At 39.4% G+C, this 16,230-nt stretch overlaps 1 protein-coding gene across 2 annotated transcripts in view; it reads left to right on the top strand.

The window, feature by feature from the left end:
- rhbdd1 (rhomboid domain containing 1) overlaps positions 1–16,230 on the top strand; it is a 94,204-nt gene that overhangs the window by 26,637 nt on the left and 51,337 nt on the right. The window contains exons 2-4 of one of the 2 annotated variants that reach the window (XM_072255088.1): positions 10,147–10,685; positions 13,296–13,428; positions 15,159–15,247. In XM_072255088.1, the coding sequence (XP_072111189.1) occupies positions 10,253–10,685; positions 13,296–13,428; positions 15,159–15,247 (655 nt within the window). In that variant the 5' untranslated portion in view covers positions 10,147–10,252. The remainder of the gene's footprint in view (positions 1–10,146; positions 10,686–13,295; positions 13,429–15,158; positions 15,248–16,230) is intronic. The other variant, XM_072255089.1, reaches the window with a different exon arrangement.

Here is a 16,230-nt window from a genome sequence, read left to right as displayed (position 1 = left end):
TAGTTGCCTGTCATCCTCTTTCCAGAATAGGAGCTTTGTTCAAATAATGATCTAACATTCCTCATTTTAAAACATCTGTTTATCCTTTGGTGTAACAGTATCCAAATGTATCCTTGTCATAGTCCAGTCTAGTTCTAATGGTTTTTTGTTAACAAAAGAACCTTCTGTAGTATATGAATGAAATCCTGAAGAAGTTTATTGTTGCCTTATCCCAGAGCTGTGTTCAATTGATTGGAGCAAAAGTTCCCATCCACCTAATCTGTGAATATCTGAGTATAAGATTTCAGAAGCAGAATTACATTTTTGCATAATTTAACACATTATGGATCTCAGACTTTTAAAACAGCTTGGAATATAATAGGCTATTACAGAGTCTGCATTCCTCTAAGCTGCTTCGAATGCAGCTTTTCAATTTTTAAGGCACAAAATATGTACTAACAAGACATGGACAATTTGTAGCAAAAGTAGGAAGGAGACTGCAAGAAAGATATTAAAGATTTTGTGTGATTTTCTAAATTACAAATTTTAATGGGGGAGGTGGAGTTGTTCTTTTTAATATGTTTCAAAAGATACTTTTGGAGTACTGAGTTACATCTTTGTTCCTGGTGTACCATTCTTAAAGTGACATGAAATTCTGTTTCCTGCAAAGTGCACAGTTTACTTTTCCTTCATGGATGCACAGACAACGTGAAGAGATGATAAGTCCTTTGACTAAACAATTGTTGCTCAGTTTTCCACTTTCAGAGTCAATGGTGGACTCTCAAAGTAAATTTATTATTAAAGTACGCATATATTACCTTGATATTTGTTTCCTTGCAGATATTTGCAGCAAAAGAAATAAATACAATAAAATTTATGAAAAACTATGAATAACAAAGACTTATTGGGGGACCGCTTCGTCGATTACCTCCATTACATCCGCCAGAAGTGGAATTTTCCCCTTCTCACCTGCCTATCACCTTCCCACTTGGTCCCCTCCTCTTTCCCTTCCTTCTATGGCCCACTCTTCCCTCCTATCCAAATCCTTTCTCTGCAGCTCTTTACTTTCCCTGCCCACCTGGCTTCACCTATCACCTTCTAGCTATCCCCCTTCCCCTTCCCCACCTTTTTAATCTAGTGTCTTCACTTTTCCTTACCAGTCCTGAAGAAGGGTCTCAGCCCAAAATGTTGACTGTTTGTTCATTTCCATAGATACTGCCTGACCTGCTGAGTTTCTCCAGCATTTTGTGTGTGTTGCCTTGTTAACTCTGGTTGGTTTTATTGAACTTCTTGTCCTGTCATCACAGCTATTGCCATCCTCACTTACTGAAGAATTGAGCATGGGATAATTGTGATGGAGATGTCAGCATCTACATTTATTCATATCATATTTAAATTTCAGTTCTTGTGCAGCAGAGTGGCAGAACGCTTCTCGGTTGTTCTCCACATGTACACTGACAGCTGCTGCAAAACAGTTGGAAGAGAAGTTTCTTGTGCAATATAGTGCACAGGACTTCATGTCAACAGTTACAGGAAATGGTATACCAGTAGTCTCTCATGCAATGTGAAGTGATACATGGCATCTATATTATTTTAACAAAGTTTGTTTTCAACTTTTACATCAGACTTTAGTTGTGTTGTTTTAAAAGGGAAGAATGTGCTTCTGTCTTGTATACAAAGAGTGATGATGATAGAGTGGGTAGGGGTGCAGAGTGCTCCACAGCTGCTGCTGTTTCAGCATTTCCTCAAGCATTCTGTATGTCCATTAAGTGCTTGAATCTGTTTTTAAAAACAAATTGATGGCATCAAAGGCAGATGTCATTCCTTTTTTTTGGGGGGGGCCTGTTAGCTTTTCTGTTCTCTGTTATTGTATCTTCCAAACTTCGTGCTCTATAGATGTTCAACATAGATAACTGCAGTGTGAAAAGTGTCTTGAATTTATTTTGAGAACAAAAGATAAAACTGACATCAATTTTTAAAAAAAAGTAATTTGACTTCAAAGTAAATTTGCTATCAAAGTACTTATTCAACCCTCAGATTTGTGTGTTTTCTTTTGTAGCCATACACAGTACATCCAAGGAACACAACAGAATCAATGAAAGACCACACCCAATGACAGACAACCAATGTGCAAAAGACAGCAAACTGTGCAAATTCACAAAGAGAAAAAAATGATAAATAAATAGGCAATAAGTATCGAGACTATGAGATTAAGAGTCCTTGAATGTGAGTCCATAAGTTGTGGGAATAGTTCAGAGATGGGCTGAGTGAAGATGAGTGGTTAACCCCCTCTGGTTCAACATCCTGATGGTTGAGCAGTAATAACTGTACCTGAACCTGGTGGTATGGGTCCTGAGGCCCCTGTACTTTCCTCCTGGTGCCAGCAGTGAGACAAGAGCATGGCCTGGTTAGTGGGGGTCCTATATGATGGATGCTACTTTCCTGCAACAGCACTCCATGTAGCTGTGCTCAATGGAGAGGAGACTTTACCGTTGATGGACTGGGCTGTATCCACTTTTTTTTTTTGCAGGATTTTCCATTCAAAAGCATTGGTGTTTCTACACCAGGCTATGATGCAACTAGTCAATATACTCTCCACTGCACATCTATAAAAGTTTGTCAAAGTTTTAGATGCCGTGCTGAATCTTCTGAAATTTCTAAGAAAGTAGAGGTGATGGCACACAGCCTTGTAGTCTGCAAGAGAGGGAATCGAGGATCTATTTGCAGAAGGAGGTATTGAGGCCAAGGTCTTAAAGCTTATTGATTAGTTTTGAGAGGATGATCAGATTGGATGCCAAGCTGTAGTCAACGAAGAGCATCCCGATGTTTGCATCTTTGCTGTCCAGATGTTCCAATAACGCCAACTGATTTCAGTTGAATCTTGAGTAAATACACCAGTAGTGAAATAGTTTTTATATAATGTTAATTCTGTGGAACATTTGTGTTCTTAATCTTATTCTGATTTTGGATGTTTGCTTCAGCTTCTTCCTGTTTCCACCTCTTGTTTTCCTCTTGTCTTGAACTGATGCCACTGGTGTTTTCAATCTATCAAACTGATTTAATCAGGTGACCTGTGCAGTAATACCTGGATGGCAAAAGATTGTACTTCATTGATTTGACTTTCACCATTTTGCTCAGTTGTAATGAAGCACATTTCTGGTTTCTCATTTGGCTAGTTGAATGTTCAGCTTCTTTATACTGGATATTAAAAAATTATCTAGAAGCCCATTGAACCTTTCAATTATATAATCCTAGAAAATGAACTGTCATGAGGATTTTGGACTGTTTCACATTTTCGGACAGTGAGATCCAGGCTCCTAATACTTTTTTTTTTAAACTTCTCTTTCTCTTTTTATTTTTCTTACTTATTACTTTAAAACAGTGCCGTTGGTATTAGGGAAATGGTTTCTTCCCATTTATTTTGTGTACGTCCCTCATAATTTAAAATTTTAAAGACTCCATATAGCTTCTATTTCAAAGAAAACATCCCAGACTATCAAATCTTTTCTTTTTGGCTTGACAAGGTCCTTGTAATTGCAAAAGGAAATGATTTGTATCTTTTCTGCAATGTGGTGATCAAAGTTCAAAGTAAATTTATTTTCAAAGTACATATATGTCACCATATACGTCACCATATACATCCCTGAGATTCAGTTCAGCACTGCAAACAGTGCTCAAACATTCATTTTTAGTGTAAGTTCTCTACTCTTATATTCTGTATGCTGACTAACAGAGAAAAAGGCATCCCACATGTCTTTTTAACTACCTTGTTCATCTGTATTGCTACCTTTAAGCTGCAGGCATGCATGTCAAGGCTCTACTGTTAAGACCTTCCTCCTTACTGTGCATTTTACCTTATCTAGATTGAAATCAATTTAAGACCGTAAGATATAGGAGCAGAATTAGGCCATTTGGCCAATTGAATCTGCTCTGCCTTTCCGTCATGGCTGATTCACTTTTCCTCACAGCTCTAATCTCTTGCCTCCCCGCCCCCTGTATCACTTCATGCCCTGACCAATCTATGAACCTCTACCTTAAATATACATAAAGACTTAGCCTCCCCAGCTGCCTGTGACAAAGAATTCCACAGATTTACTACTCTCTAGCTAAAGAAGTTCCTCCTCATCTCCATTCTAAAAGGACATCCCTGTATTCTGAGGCTGGCTCCTTGGGTTTTAGACACTCCCACCAGAGGAAACATCCTCTCCACATCCACTCTGTCAAGGACTTTCACCATTTGATTGGTTTCAATTAGGTAAGCCCTCACTCTTTTGAATTCCAGTGAATGTAGACCCAGCGCTCTTCATAAGACAAACAGTTCAAACCTGGAATCATTTTCCTGAGACTCCTTTGAACCCTCTCCAGTTTCAGCACATCCTTTCTAAGATCAGGAGCCCAAAACTGCTCACAATACTCTAAGTGAGGCCTTACCAGTGCTTTATAAAGTCTCAAAATTAACTCATTGCTTCTATATTCTATTCTCTTGAAATGAATGCTAACATTGCATTTGTCTCCTCACCACAGACTCAACCTTCAAGGGATCCTGCACAAGGGCTCCCAAGTGGCTTTGCACTTCAGATTGTTGTATGTTCTCTCTATTTAGAAAATAGTCAACCCTTTCATTACTTCTACCAAAATGCATGACCATATACTTCCTGACACTGTATTCTATCTGCCACTTCTTTGCCCCTTCTAATCTGCCTAAGTCCTTTTGTAGCCCCTCCACCTATTTTTTCTATCATCCGAATCATTGCCAGCTGCCTGTGACAATGAATTCCACAAATTCACCACTCTCTGGCTAAAGATATTCCTCATCATCTCCATTCTAAAAGGACGTCCCTCTATTCTGAGGCCAACGTAGACCACTGTGGAACTCCACTAGTCACCGGCAGCCAACCAGAAAAAGAAAAACTTCCTTTTTTTTTTCCCCCACTCTTTGTCTCCTGCTAATCAGCCTCTGCTTTATCCATGCTAGAATCTTTCCTGTAATACCAAAGGCTCATAGCTTGTTAAGCAGCTTCGCATGTGGCACCTTGTCAAAGGCCTCCTGAAAATCCAAGTACAGGATATCAACTGATCCTCCTTTGTCTATCCTACTTGTTACTACTTCAAAAAAACTCCAAGAGATCTGTCAGGCATGATTTTTCCCTTGAGGAAACCATGCTGACTATGGCCTATTTTATCGTTTGCCTCCAAGTACCCCCAAAGCACATCCTTAACAAATGACTCCAATATCTTTTCAACTACTGAAGCCAGACTATCTGGCCTATAATTTCCTTTCTTCTGCCTCTCTCCCTTCTTGAAAAGTGGATTGACATTTGCAATTTTCCACTCTTCCGGAACCATTCCTGAATCTAGTGATTCTTTAATGATCATTACTAATGCCTCCACAGTCTCATCAGCCATGTCTTTCAGAACCCTTAGTCCGTGAGCCAATAGGGTTGGTTGGTACCATCTGAGGGGAATAATGCTCATGGTGATTTTTGGCAAGGTATACATCTCTAGAGTTAGAAAATATGTGATAGGATTGCACCAGTGATAGCTTTGTGTGTTATCATGCATTTTATAACACTGCCCTAAAATAAGCATTTCTGAAAAGGGGCCAATATAAAGTACAACATATATATTCAACCTAGTGGTATTTTGTCATCAGTGATCCCTCAACCTTGAAATTTGTCATAATGATAGCTGAGTTCAAGCGCTCTTCATCAAATGTTGTTATAAAATTCTACATTGAAAACTATGTCATTGGTGGCACTAGCAGTACAGTGCCCAATTTCAGTAGAGTGAATCATTTCATTTTTAGAAAAATATTTGTTGTTTATTTTGGAAAAGTCAATAAAAACCCTAGGACACATAATCACATGGATTTGTAGAGAATTTATTCAGAAATTCAAATAAGTACAGTAATCACTTTTTGTATATATTCCATATTAACATTAGTACAGCAGAAAATGTTACCCCCTCCCCCAAAAGGTAAAAAACCTCATTTGGAGAGATTTCTGGAGCTTTATCAATGTCATGATATTTTCCATATTGTCATATCAAATCAAAACAATCTTAAGCTTTTGTCATAGCATATAGAATTACAGTACAATAATTCAAATGTGGAGTTCTACATGGCCATAACCTAGGCCCCATTTGGTTGTAAAATGAATATATTTAAAGGCTGCTTTCCATACTTAGTTTTCCATACTTTCATAACCTATTAATAATAATTTTCCAAGTCTTCCACATCTTCATCTGAACATTCCACACTCTGAGGTGGATGCCTGGTTCTCAGTCTGCCATTCTACATATGTCAGTACACCTGAGGCCATTTACAACACATGTACATCTTGGGAGTGAACATTTTTTTGGACAGTTACAGGCCAGTAGATCCAGGACGTCATTGGGTGCTGGCTGGCCTTCCATCCAGTGCACCACCAACTGTTCAGCTTCCTCTTCTCTCTCCATCTTTCATCCTCTGCTAACAGGGCTTGGCACTTGTGGGTCCTTCTCCAAACATCTTCACCATATACCACCCTGGTAGTTGGCTCGCTGTGCATGTTTTGTTAAGCAGTCCTTGCATGGTGGGAGTTGATGACTTTTGATTTCACCTTTCTTGGCACAAAAAAGGTGATACCTGAGCTCATTGACCTTGGTGGTCGATGCTTTTGGGGCATACAGGAGACATGTAAATGCCTCCAGTTTGTCCATCAGCTCTGGAGAGAGGTCCCATTCCTGACCCAACTCTTAAGAATGTGTCCTGAGTTTTCCTGTTGCTGGTCAGAAGTTTTAGGGCACTTGTCTTCCCTTTGCCTGCAAAATCGCTTACAGTGTCACATCCTGTATATGTGCGCAACCCGATGAGAGCCCTACAAACCTCTATGCCAACAGTGGCAGCAACCTTCCTGATGTCTACAAGCCTTGTACAGGTTCTAGTGCCACACTTCTGGAACAATGGGGCCTCAATATTGTCACAAAATGCTAAAGGCATGATAAAGACATCTGTGTCTTCTGAGCAGATCACAACAGATTGCTATCCCTCTCTTGCGGCATGGGCAGCATGGAAAAGTAGGCAGCCATCTACTACTTATTGACACTGAAGAGCTGACACCTCTTCGCTGTCTTGAGATGTGATTCTGTAACATTTGTCATTCACAGTTGCATACAGAATCTTCTCCTGTAGCTTTGCTCTGTACTCCACCTTCCTCCATTCATGGACTATGAAGCTAATGACACTATTTTTGTTACTGACTGTGGTCAGTAAGCTCCTCCACTGCCTCACCATCTGTGCCTGTGATGCCTTGCAACTCATGACCAGTCTCTTCACCCCATAGAGATCTTTTACTATTCTTGATAGAATTCTCCTTGTATGTGTCGAACACAACATCTATTCTGCTACTCTGACTGCCTTCCCTCAGAGCCATACCCCGAATTGTTGTGGCAATATGTCTGAAAGTAACTTGATCACCCTTCACTCTTTGGACCAAGTTCATTCCATCAACCACTGTAGCAGAGTTTCCTGGGAGTTGCTCTTCTACTGCTACATTTTTCTGCAAGGTTGTGGATAAAGTAGCTTTGTTTGTCTTTCTCAGCGATCTTTCTGGTGTGGACAGGGCCCGGGGCAATGCTGCAAGGGGATGAGAAAGGATATCCTCCATACATAGACTGCGCCCTTGTGCCATCACCATGATGCGTCCAAACAAAGACCTGTCTGCTTTCAAGATGATTGCCCTCCCATTTGATTTCACTTCTCTCTTCTTACACATCACCGAATGTTTTCAGCTTGTTGGTTTTCATTGGGTTATGGAATTTCTTTGCTGGTGGGTCTTCCTCTAGCCTCTTGTCCTTGACAGTTACATAGCATTGCTCACCGATCTCATGTGCCTTCATCAGATTGGACGCAATGTCCTTGGGGGCTGCATTTGCCGTAGAGACGCTAATGAGGTCCCGCTTCTCTGCAAATGGGTTGACCCATTCATGTATGAGGCTAACCACTGCTGAAACTGCTTCCTCATCTTTCTGGATTCTTGGCCGCTGTAGCTCCGCATGACAAAGCCTTGCACCATCTGCCTTAACTGTCCCAGGAATGCACCGGTGCTCAGCTGTTATGTAGTAACGCTTGATAGCTCCAACGTTCAGGCTGAACCGTGATGTGCCTCCAGGAGTCTGTGTGTCTTTGTTCACTGTGGCTTCAATAGCCTGGTCCACAGGGATCTGCCCAAAGGGGTTGCTACTTGACAGCTGCACTGGGAGTTGGCCTGTCTTGAAGGCCTCATACACAGAAGGATTCTTCTCTGGGAGGTTCGTCATCTGAGCAAAGTAAGAGGACAGGTACCTGGGGTAATTCATCTCATCATAGACAAAGCACCATGGGATTATGGTTCTTATAGCATGGAGGTGCAACTCCCAGTCCCCCCTCACAGAAAGCTACCACTGCTGCAATGCTATCACATATTTTCTAGCACTAGTGGTGTATACCTTGCCAAAAATCACTCTAAGAACTATTCCCCCCAGATGGTTTCGGTGGTCCAAATTTGGGGTCCTGGCTCACGGACTACCTGGGGTGTACACCATCTGGTCCAGGTGACTTATCTACCTTCAGATCTTTCAGTTTCCCAAGAACCTTCTCCCTAGTAATGGTAATGTCACACACTTCAAGACCCTTGACACCTGGAACTTCCACCATTCTTTTCTGCACTTTGACCATCTTAATGACATTTTTCCTGTTACTGGACTACCAGAGCAGCATGCTGAACTCCATGTAGGATCTTACTAGTGTCTTATGCAGAAGAACATTCCAGTTAACACTTCAACACCTCACACTTGTCCAAGTTAAATTCTATTCACAATATTTTTTGGCCCGCTTTCTCGTTTGATCTAGATCCTGTGGAATTCTTCTTCACTGTCCGGTATCCTGTTGATTTTTGCATGCTTACTAACCATGCCAATTACATTCATCCTTCTGTACCTACACTTATGCCTTGAGCACCTGGACAGAAAGACGACTACATCAGAGCTCATTATGGAAACCAGCCTCCCTTGCAGGGACTTTATGCATTTCTCACTACCTTGGTAAATCAGCCAACCTAATCAAAGACCCCACCAACACCAGACATTCTGCTTTCATCCCCTACCTATTGGGTAGAAGATACAAAAACCTGAAAGCACATACGACCTTGCTCAAGCTTCTATCCCACTCTCTTCAGCCTATTGAATTGACCCCTAGTAGATCTCGCAATTTACCCCGTTGTGGCCTTGTACTTCCTGTCCTTTTGCACTGTGCCTTTGCTGTAACTAAGCACTGTATTCTGCATTCCTTTATTCTTTTCCCTTGTACGACCTAAATCTGGGTGGCATGCAAAGCAAAGTTTTTCATTGTATATCTATACATGAGACAATAAATCATTAATATCGATAGTAGGAGATCTAGCTCTAGTTTCCTATAGCATACTACTGGGGTCAAGCCTCCAACCTGAAAAACTATCCTTTACAACTACCCTCTGACTCTTGCTCCCATCCCCCAAGCCAATTTTGTAACTATTATCTAGCTCCCCCTCATGTGATTTTAACCTGTTGGATCAGATTACCAAGTGGGACCTTGTCAAAAGCCTTGCTAAAATCCACAGATACAATATCTGTTGTCCTGCCCTCATCAACCTTCTTGGTTACCTCTTCAAAAAAAAACACTCACTTAAACTTGTGAAACATGATTTTCTATGCGCAGACCCATAGTGGGTATTTCTAGTCAAATACTAGCCTTTCCAAATACATGACAATGCTGACTCTCAGAATGCATCCCTTAAACTTTCCCACCATTGATGTTGGCTTACAGTTTCCGGGCTTGTCAATGCAACTCTTCTTACAAGGGTCTTAAGTGTTGGTAGCTTTTTCTGTTTTTATTTCAGGTTTCTAGTATCTGCAGTTTTTTAAAAAAAAATGTTCATTCAACTTGACCTTGTTGCACAATAAAAATAGATGGTTAGTAAACAATTTAGACAAACATACAAAAAGTAAGTTTGAACTAAGTGGAGAGTACCAATTTGCAGGATTGAGTAGAGCACAAATTGTTCTTTGTCATTGCATTGCTAAAATGAAGCTTCTTGTATCCATTAATTTTTCAAACAAAATTTATATTATTGTGTGCTTGTATAACATGTATGTATGCTATTGTAATTTCAGGTAAATTTAACATCTGCAGAGAGCATTATAGCTGAGTACAGTCTTAACTATTCCAAAGAAGTCTTAACCAGTTTTCCAACTGTTTATCTACTAAGGGGTGGGAACCATGTATTCCAGACGACGTGGAGGGAACCTGGGACTCCTGCTACTACTGGCCCAACTATTCCAAGTGGGATTTGAGAATATCCCACCTGTCACACTGATAACAATAGCACTGAATGCCTTTCTGTTCTTATCACCAATGAAGCCATTACTGAATGTTTGCATCAATGTACACGAAACATGGAACAGACAAGATTGGAAACGTCTTATCTATTCACCATTTCACCATGCTGACGACTGGCACCTATATTTCAACATGGCGTCAATGCTATACAAAGGAATCCACCTGGAACAGAGACTTAGCAGAATCTGGTTTGCCTATTTGTTGTCGGTGTTCTCGGTGATGACTGGGATTGTCTACTTGATTTTGGAAGTGGCTCTAGCAGAACTGATGGATGATCCGAACTATAAAATGCAATGTGCGGTTGGCTTCTCAGGTAAGGAATTTCACTGGCTGAATTCTGCCCCCAAACTTTTCACCTTTTTCTAAACGCAATATAATTATTCAACCTCAGCGTCTATAGACATGATTTAATATTGACTGGTGAACAACCCTAAAGGTCCTTCACCATAAAGCAGTAACTTAGGGTTAAAATGTTTAGAGGTAGAGGAAGTGGCAACTACAAACCAAGATGTGGAACTTAAGGTTTATTTAAAATAAAAGGCATCAGCAGCATTGTTAATACTAAACCCACAGATAAGTAGCAGTATCTAATAGAAGTACCAGATCCAAACATCCATGCAACTAAAAACAAAAAGCTTCTGAAGTGTAGCTGGGTGGTCATATCCAACATGAGTAAATAATCGTCATGTCTAATGTATTAGGTTATTATACCAGTATCCAGAGGTCTGGAGTGTTGAACTGGAGACGGTTGAATCCTAAGACAGTAGTTACATATTTAAATTAATATATTTAAATAAATCCAGAAAATATATATATATATAGTTTTTCCACCAGAAGCTAATCTCCCAGCACCTCAGCGTAGCAGAATGTAGCATTAGACTGTCTCAGTACGGACACCTGCTGCAGTCATGAATGGCTTTGACAGCCTGTTAAGCCCTGCCCCCAAGTTGCAACAGCTGTTCGGGAGTCTTTGGATGTTTGTCAATGTGTTTAACATTACAAGCGTTCAGTGGCACGTGGAACCTGTTTAGAAAACATATATTTTTCATACTTTATGTATTAAAGCAATGAAAATCATTTTACCTTTTTCCTGACAGCCGTTGTCTTGCATTCATTTTGTTGGGGGCAGCTGTGAATGAGCCAGGGTTAGTCTGTCCCATACAGAATCCTCTGATGTAGCTCAAGGCTAAATGCAGTAGACAGTTACAGGATAGAAATGTTCCCACCAGTATAAGTACACAAAATCAATGGAAGCAAGGACTTCTTGGGTAATGCCCAGGCAAGTCTGGCCTTGAGGGCTAGTGCCAGGGAGGATGCTCTCTTAGAGCTGCAGAAGGGAATACAGCATGGAAAATGGGTCCTTTGACCCACTGAGTCTATGGTGACCTTCAGCTCCCCTATTTACACTAATTCTACATAAACCTTTTTATATATTCTCCCAACATCTTCAGCAACTCTAAAACCTCTTGCCCCATAGATTCTAACATCTTGCCTACAAGCTAGGAATTACTTAAGGCCAATTAACCTACCAATGTGCACTTGGAGTAAACGGGAACATCGGAGGAAGCCCACATGGTCATAGGGAAAATGTACAAATTATACAGTGAGCACCCACGGAGACAGTTTTTTTTGGTGCTTTTGAGGGGGCTGACCTCTTTCAATATTTTTATTAATTTACTTATATATATAAATATAGAGTACAGGAAAATATATATGTCAATACATTGAGCTAAATCGTGTATAAAGACCTCTTACCCTATATTCGTACAAGTCAATTAGTTCGTAACATTGAGACAGAATTGAACTTGGGTTTGTGCCACTGTGGGGCAGCGGCTCTAACAGCTCTGCCACTATGCCACACAAATGCAAAGAGACAGAATTTGCAGCAGGTATAATGTATATAATTTTAAGCAAGTAATAACAATGGATTGATCCACTTGACCCCGAAACAGGAGTGTGTGGGCCATGGCGGTCAAAGCTCAAACTGGGCTTGGCAACTGATGATGATGATGCTAATTTTTAAGAGTTTTTTTTCTAACTACATTGAAGAGCTATGGAAATGTGACCCCCATAACAGACAGGCACTATTATTCATAAAAATGTAAGATTTGGGTATTTTGTATCTTTCTTGCAAGATCTCAAAGCAGAGGGATACGTGTTAACTATAAACATTTGTAAATTAAATGGAGAAATGTAGTGCGTTTGACTTAAATAATTGACGAGTGAAGGAAACTGCTAATCTCTGGAACATGGTGATTTCCATGCCAGGATGTCTAAAAAGCTGAATAAATTCTAAATGTTCTTTAGTAAGTTTCCAAAGCTTTTGATTTTGGGAATGTGGCACTGAGTTGGAAATTTGCTAGTATCTTATCTATTAAAGTAATTTTGGACTGGAAAATTAGGTAATTACTAACCTCTGCTCTGAATTCACTTTTGGGGAAGTTAATGTTACCTTAAATTGGACTTCAAGATTAACCTCTGAGGGGGACTGTCCATCTTCTCAGGAAAAGCAATTGATATCTCAGTTGCCAACTTATTTTAATGAGGATTTTGAAATGTGTGGTGTATTAATGTTCCTACAACAAAAAGATTTGTTTAATATTTTATTTCTCTTAAATTGATATTTAAGAAGAGCAGATTTGAGAGTGTAAATCTCCTAACTCAATATGCAACACTGTCTCCAATTCATTTGTCTATCAAAGCATATTGTAGAGACTATTAACCTAGAGGAAATCAGAAATTGAGTCATTCTCATGCAACTCTCTTCCGTAAGAAGCAGTCTTGGTCTCTCTTTCTGGATATTGTCTGATGCAGAATTTGGGATATAAATTATTTTAAATGACCAGTGTACTTGTGATATCTATCGAAGCCAAATTGTATATTGAACAAGAGAGAAAGTTGAATGGTTTTTTTTAATTTTCAGGTGTTTTGTTTGCTCTGAAAGTTTTAAATGGCTATTACAACCCAGGAGGCGTGAGTTACGTGATGGGCATCCCAGTGCAGCAGCAGTATGCATGTTGGGCTGAGTTGGTTGCCATTCATTTAATTGCCCCACGGTAAGTGCACAATTTACCATACAATGAATTATATTTATTAACATCAGTTCCAAAAAGGAGCACAGAAAACTGGATATTTATCAAACTTGGAAAACATTTTCACCATCAGTGTAGCTCCAGTTTGTGAATCTGTTGTAAATATATATTAAATGGTGTTCAGATTTAATACTGGGTTGGGAAAATAGGTTATAACTGGGTCTGAGAAACAGGTGGAACATTGAAGAAAGTAACGGAAGAAAATCTTGAACTAAGATACTGAGTTTTCTGGATGTATGAGAAAACGATCCAAATTGGATGATCCACAATATATCTCGTCACTGTATCAGAAAATATGTTTAGCGGAGTGATCAGGTGCTTATTTCCATGGGAGGTGAAAAAAATTCAGCTGGCAAGGAGAGAGTGAGGATGTTGAATAACTGAATTTGACATCCATGTCATTGTTGTATGAGGTGAAAAAGCAATGACTCTCTCCATTTTAGGATTTCTGCAATTTAAAATAGGGAATATATTTTCCCTATGTGCCCTTTGGGGAGGTCTAGAGCAATATGTTTTATGCATTATGATTGGAAAAGATAGGAAACTTTGCATGATTATTTATGAAGGCTATGTGAGCACGTCAGGACATTATTCTGTGAATGAATAAACTGTAGCTTGGAAGGAATGCAGCAAAAAAGCACACTGAAAGGCTATACTACAAGAGATTAAAATAGTCATTTCTTCACCTATTTTTTGACACGGCTGGGTGTAATTCTGCATTCTTGCTGAGTGTGTTTCAGTCAAAGATTTAAAGATTAACCTTATTCAGCACATGAACAGGGAAACGTACAGTAAAATGTGTCGTTTGCATCAAATCAGTGAAGTCTGTGCTGGGGAGCCTGCAAGTGTTCCCACTCTTCTGGAGCCAACGTAGCATGCCGACAGCTCACTAGCCCAAACCATGTGTCTTTGGAATGTGGGACGAAACCAGAGCACCTGGAGGAAACCCACATGGTCACAGGGCCAGTGTACAAACTCCTTATGGGCAGCGGCAAGAATTCACCCCTAACCTTGCAGCTGGCGCTGTAAAGCATTAAGTTTACTGCTACACTACCGTGCTGCCTTATTGGTCGCTAGTACTTTGCTCAAATCCTATTTGTATAACACTAAACATAAGTGAACAAGTTATTAGTCCAGTCCTATCCTGTATACTTATCATGGTGTGTCTGAATTTTAAAACAAAAACATTTTTCCAAACTTGGTAGGAAATTTCAAGTATTCTCTACAGTTTTTTTTTCTGGTTACATCTGAATCCAATTGTATGGTTTAAAAGATTGCAGATATGTGGCTGCAAGTAAAATATGTAAAGGTATGTAATTGACTGATGATAGTGTTTTTAGTTTTGTATTATTTGATGTTAATAATGTGACCTATTATTATGAAGCAGACCTAAATTTCAACAAGCTTTCTTTTTAGTTGCACAATAATACATACAAAGATACAGCTTAGATGTTACAAATAGGCCTCTGTGACAACAAATCATTTAAAGACTTAATGGGAAAGAAGGGTTGTCTTCTGACTGGACTTAAATTCATTTTTAAATAGTGATTAGAATAGATCCATAGACTTACTAAGATTCAGAACTGGCTCATTTTTCTTTTAATGAGCTAGAGTAACAGTTCTTGCAGATAGTGTTCCATTAGTGAAAAAAAAGCTACTAGAGCCTATGATAAAAACTTTATTTTTTTCCTTAGGTCATCTTTTGTTGGCCACCTTTCTGGTATTATTGTCGGATTACTATACATCAAAGGACCCTTGAAGGATATAATGCAAGCATGTGCTGGTAGGCAATGATCCTCCCTCCTTGGCTACAAAGTTCAATCCTCTATTTGTTCCGTAACTTTTTATTATTTAGTCGCCAGATACATTTTGTACTTTCCAAATTACCATGTGGCTCTTTACCTAATTAACTCAAGCATATATTACAGCAAACCAAAATCATTGAAGACTGTGCTAGAAACTAATATGAAAACAAGGAAAGTTATTTACTTTAGTTTAAAAAGATCAGACTAATGGACTTGAGAAATACCAGAGTGTGTGCTTTTGTAGCTGTTTTGAATTACCTAAACAATCTCCTAATCATCTGGATCCATACAAGACCCAGTGATTGGGATGTTGATACATTAATGTTCATTAGGAGAACCAGATTTGATTGCTATTTTCTTCTGTTCCATCTCTCTTTGCCTACCACTTCCCATGTGTTGAGGAGGTCAGACAAAGCACTAAAGGGGTAATGTTAGTGGTAGCTCTACATACTCATTAGCTGATTGATCATTGACGTAGGTGGAGAGCTTCCATTCCAACCATTGGTGTTTTCTAAAAAATTATTTTCAGTTCATTGTACCTAAATGCAAAGTCTCTAGTGGTTTTTGCTGTTTTGCTGTTCAATAACAGAGAATGGATAAACAGGAGTAGAACGCTTAAGCTTAATGTAAACGTTTGCAAGAATCTCATCTCCAAGCCATGCTTGCTTGATCTGAATTACTTCTCAGTTTTTATGCTCATTAATATTTGCTCCAGGAAATAAAGTTCTTCCTATTTTGTTGATTCTTACTTGTACCGCCTTGAGCTCAACTCCAGAATCAGAGTCAGCTTTATTATCACTGACATATGTTGTGAAATTTGTTGTTTTGCAGCAGCAGTGCAGTACAATACATAAAAATAAGTTGCAATAAGAAATATAAAACAGTGTGAAAAGAGAGCAAAATCGTGAAGTAGTGTTCATGGACTGTTCAGAATCTCATAGTGGAGGGGAAGAAGCTGTTC

The sequence above is a fragment of the Mobula birostris genome, chromosome 4, assembly GCF_030028105.1.
Source record: "Mobula birostris isolate sMobBir1 chromosome 4, sMobBir1.hap1, whole genome shotgun sequence".
NCBI classification, from domain to species: Eukaryota; Metazoa; Chordata; class Chondrichthyes; order Myliobatiformes; family Myliobatidae; genus Mobula; species Mobula birostris.
This window is presented reverse-complemented; position numbering and strand designations above follow the sequence as displayed.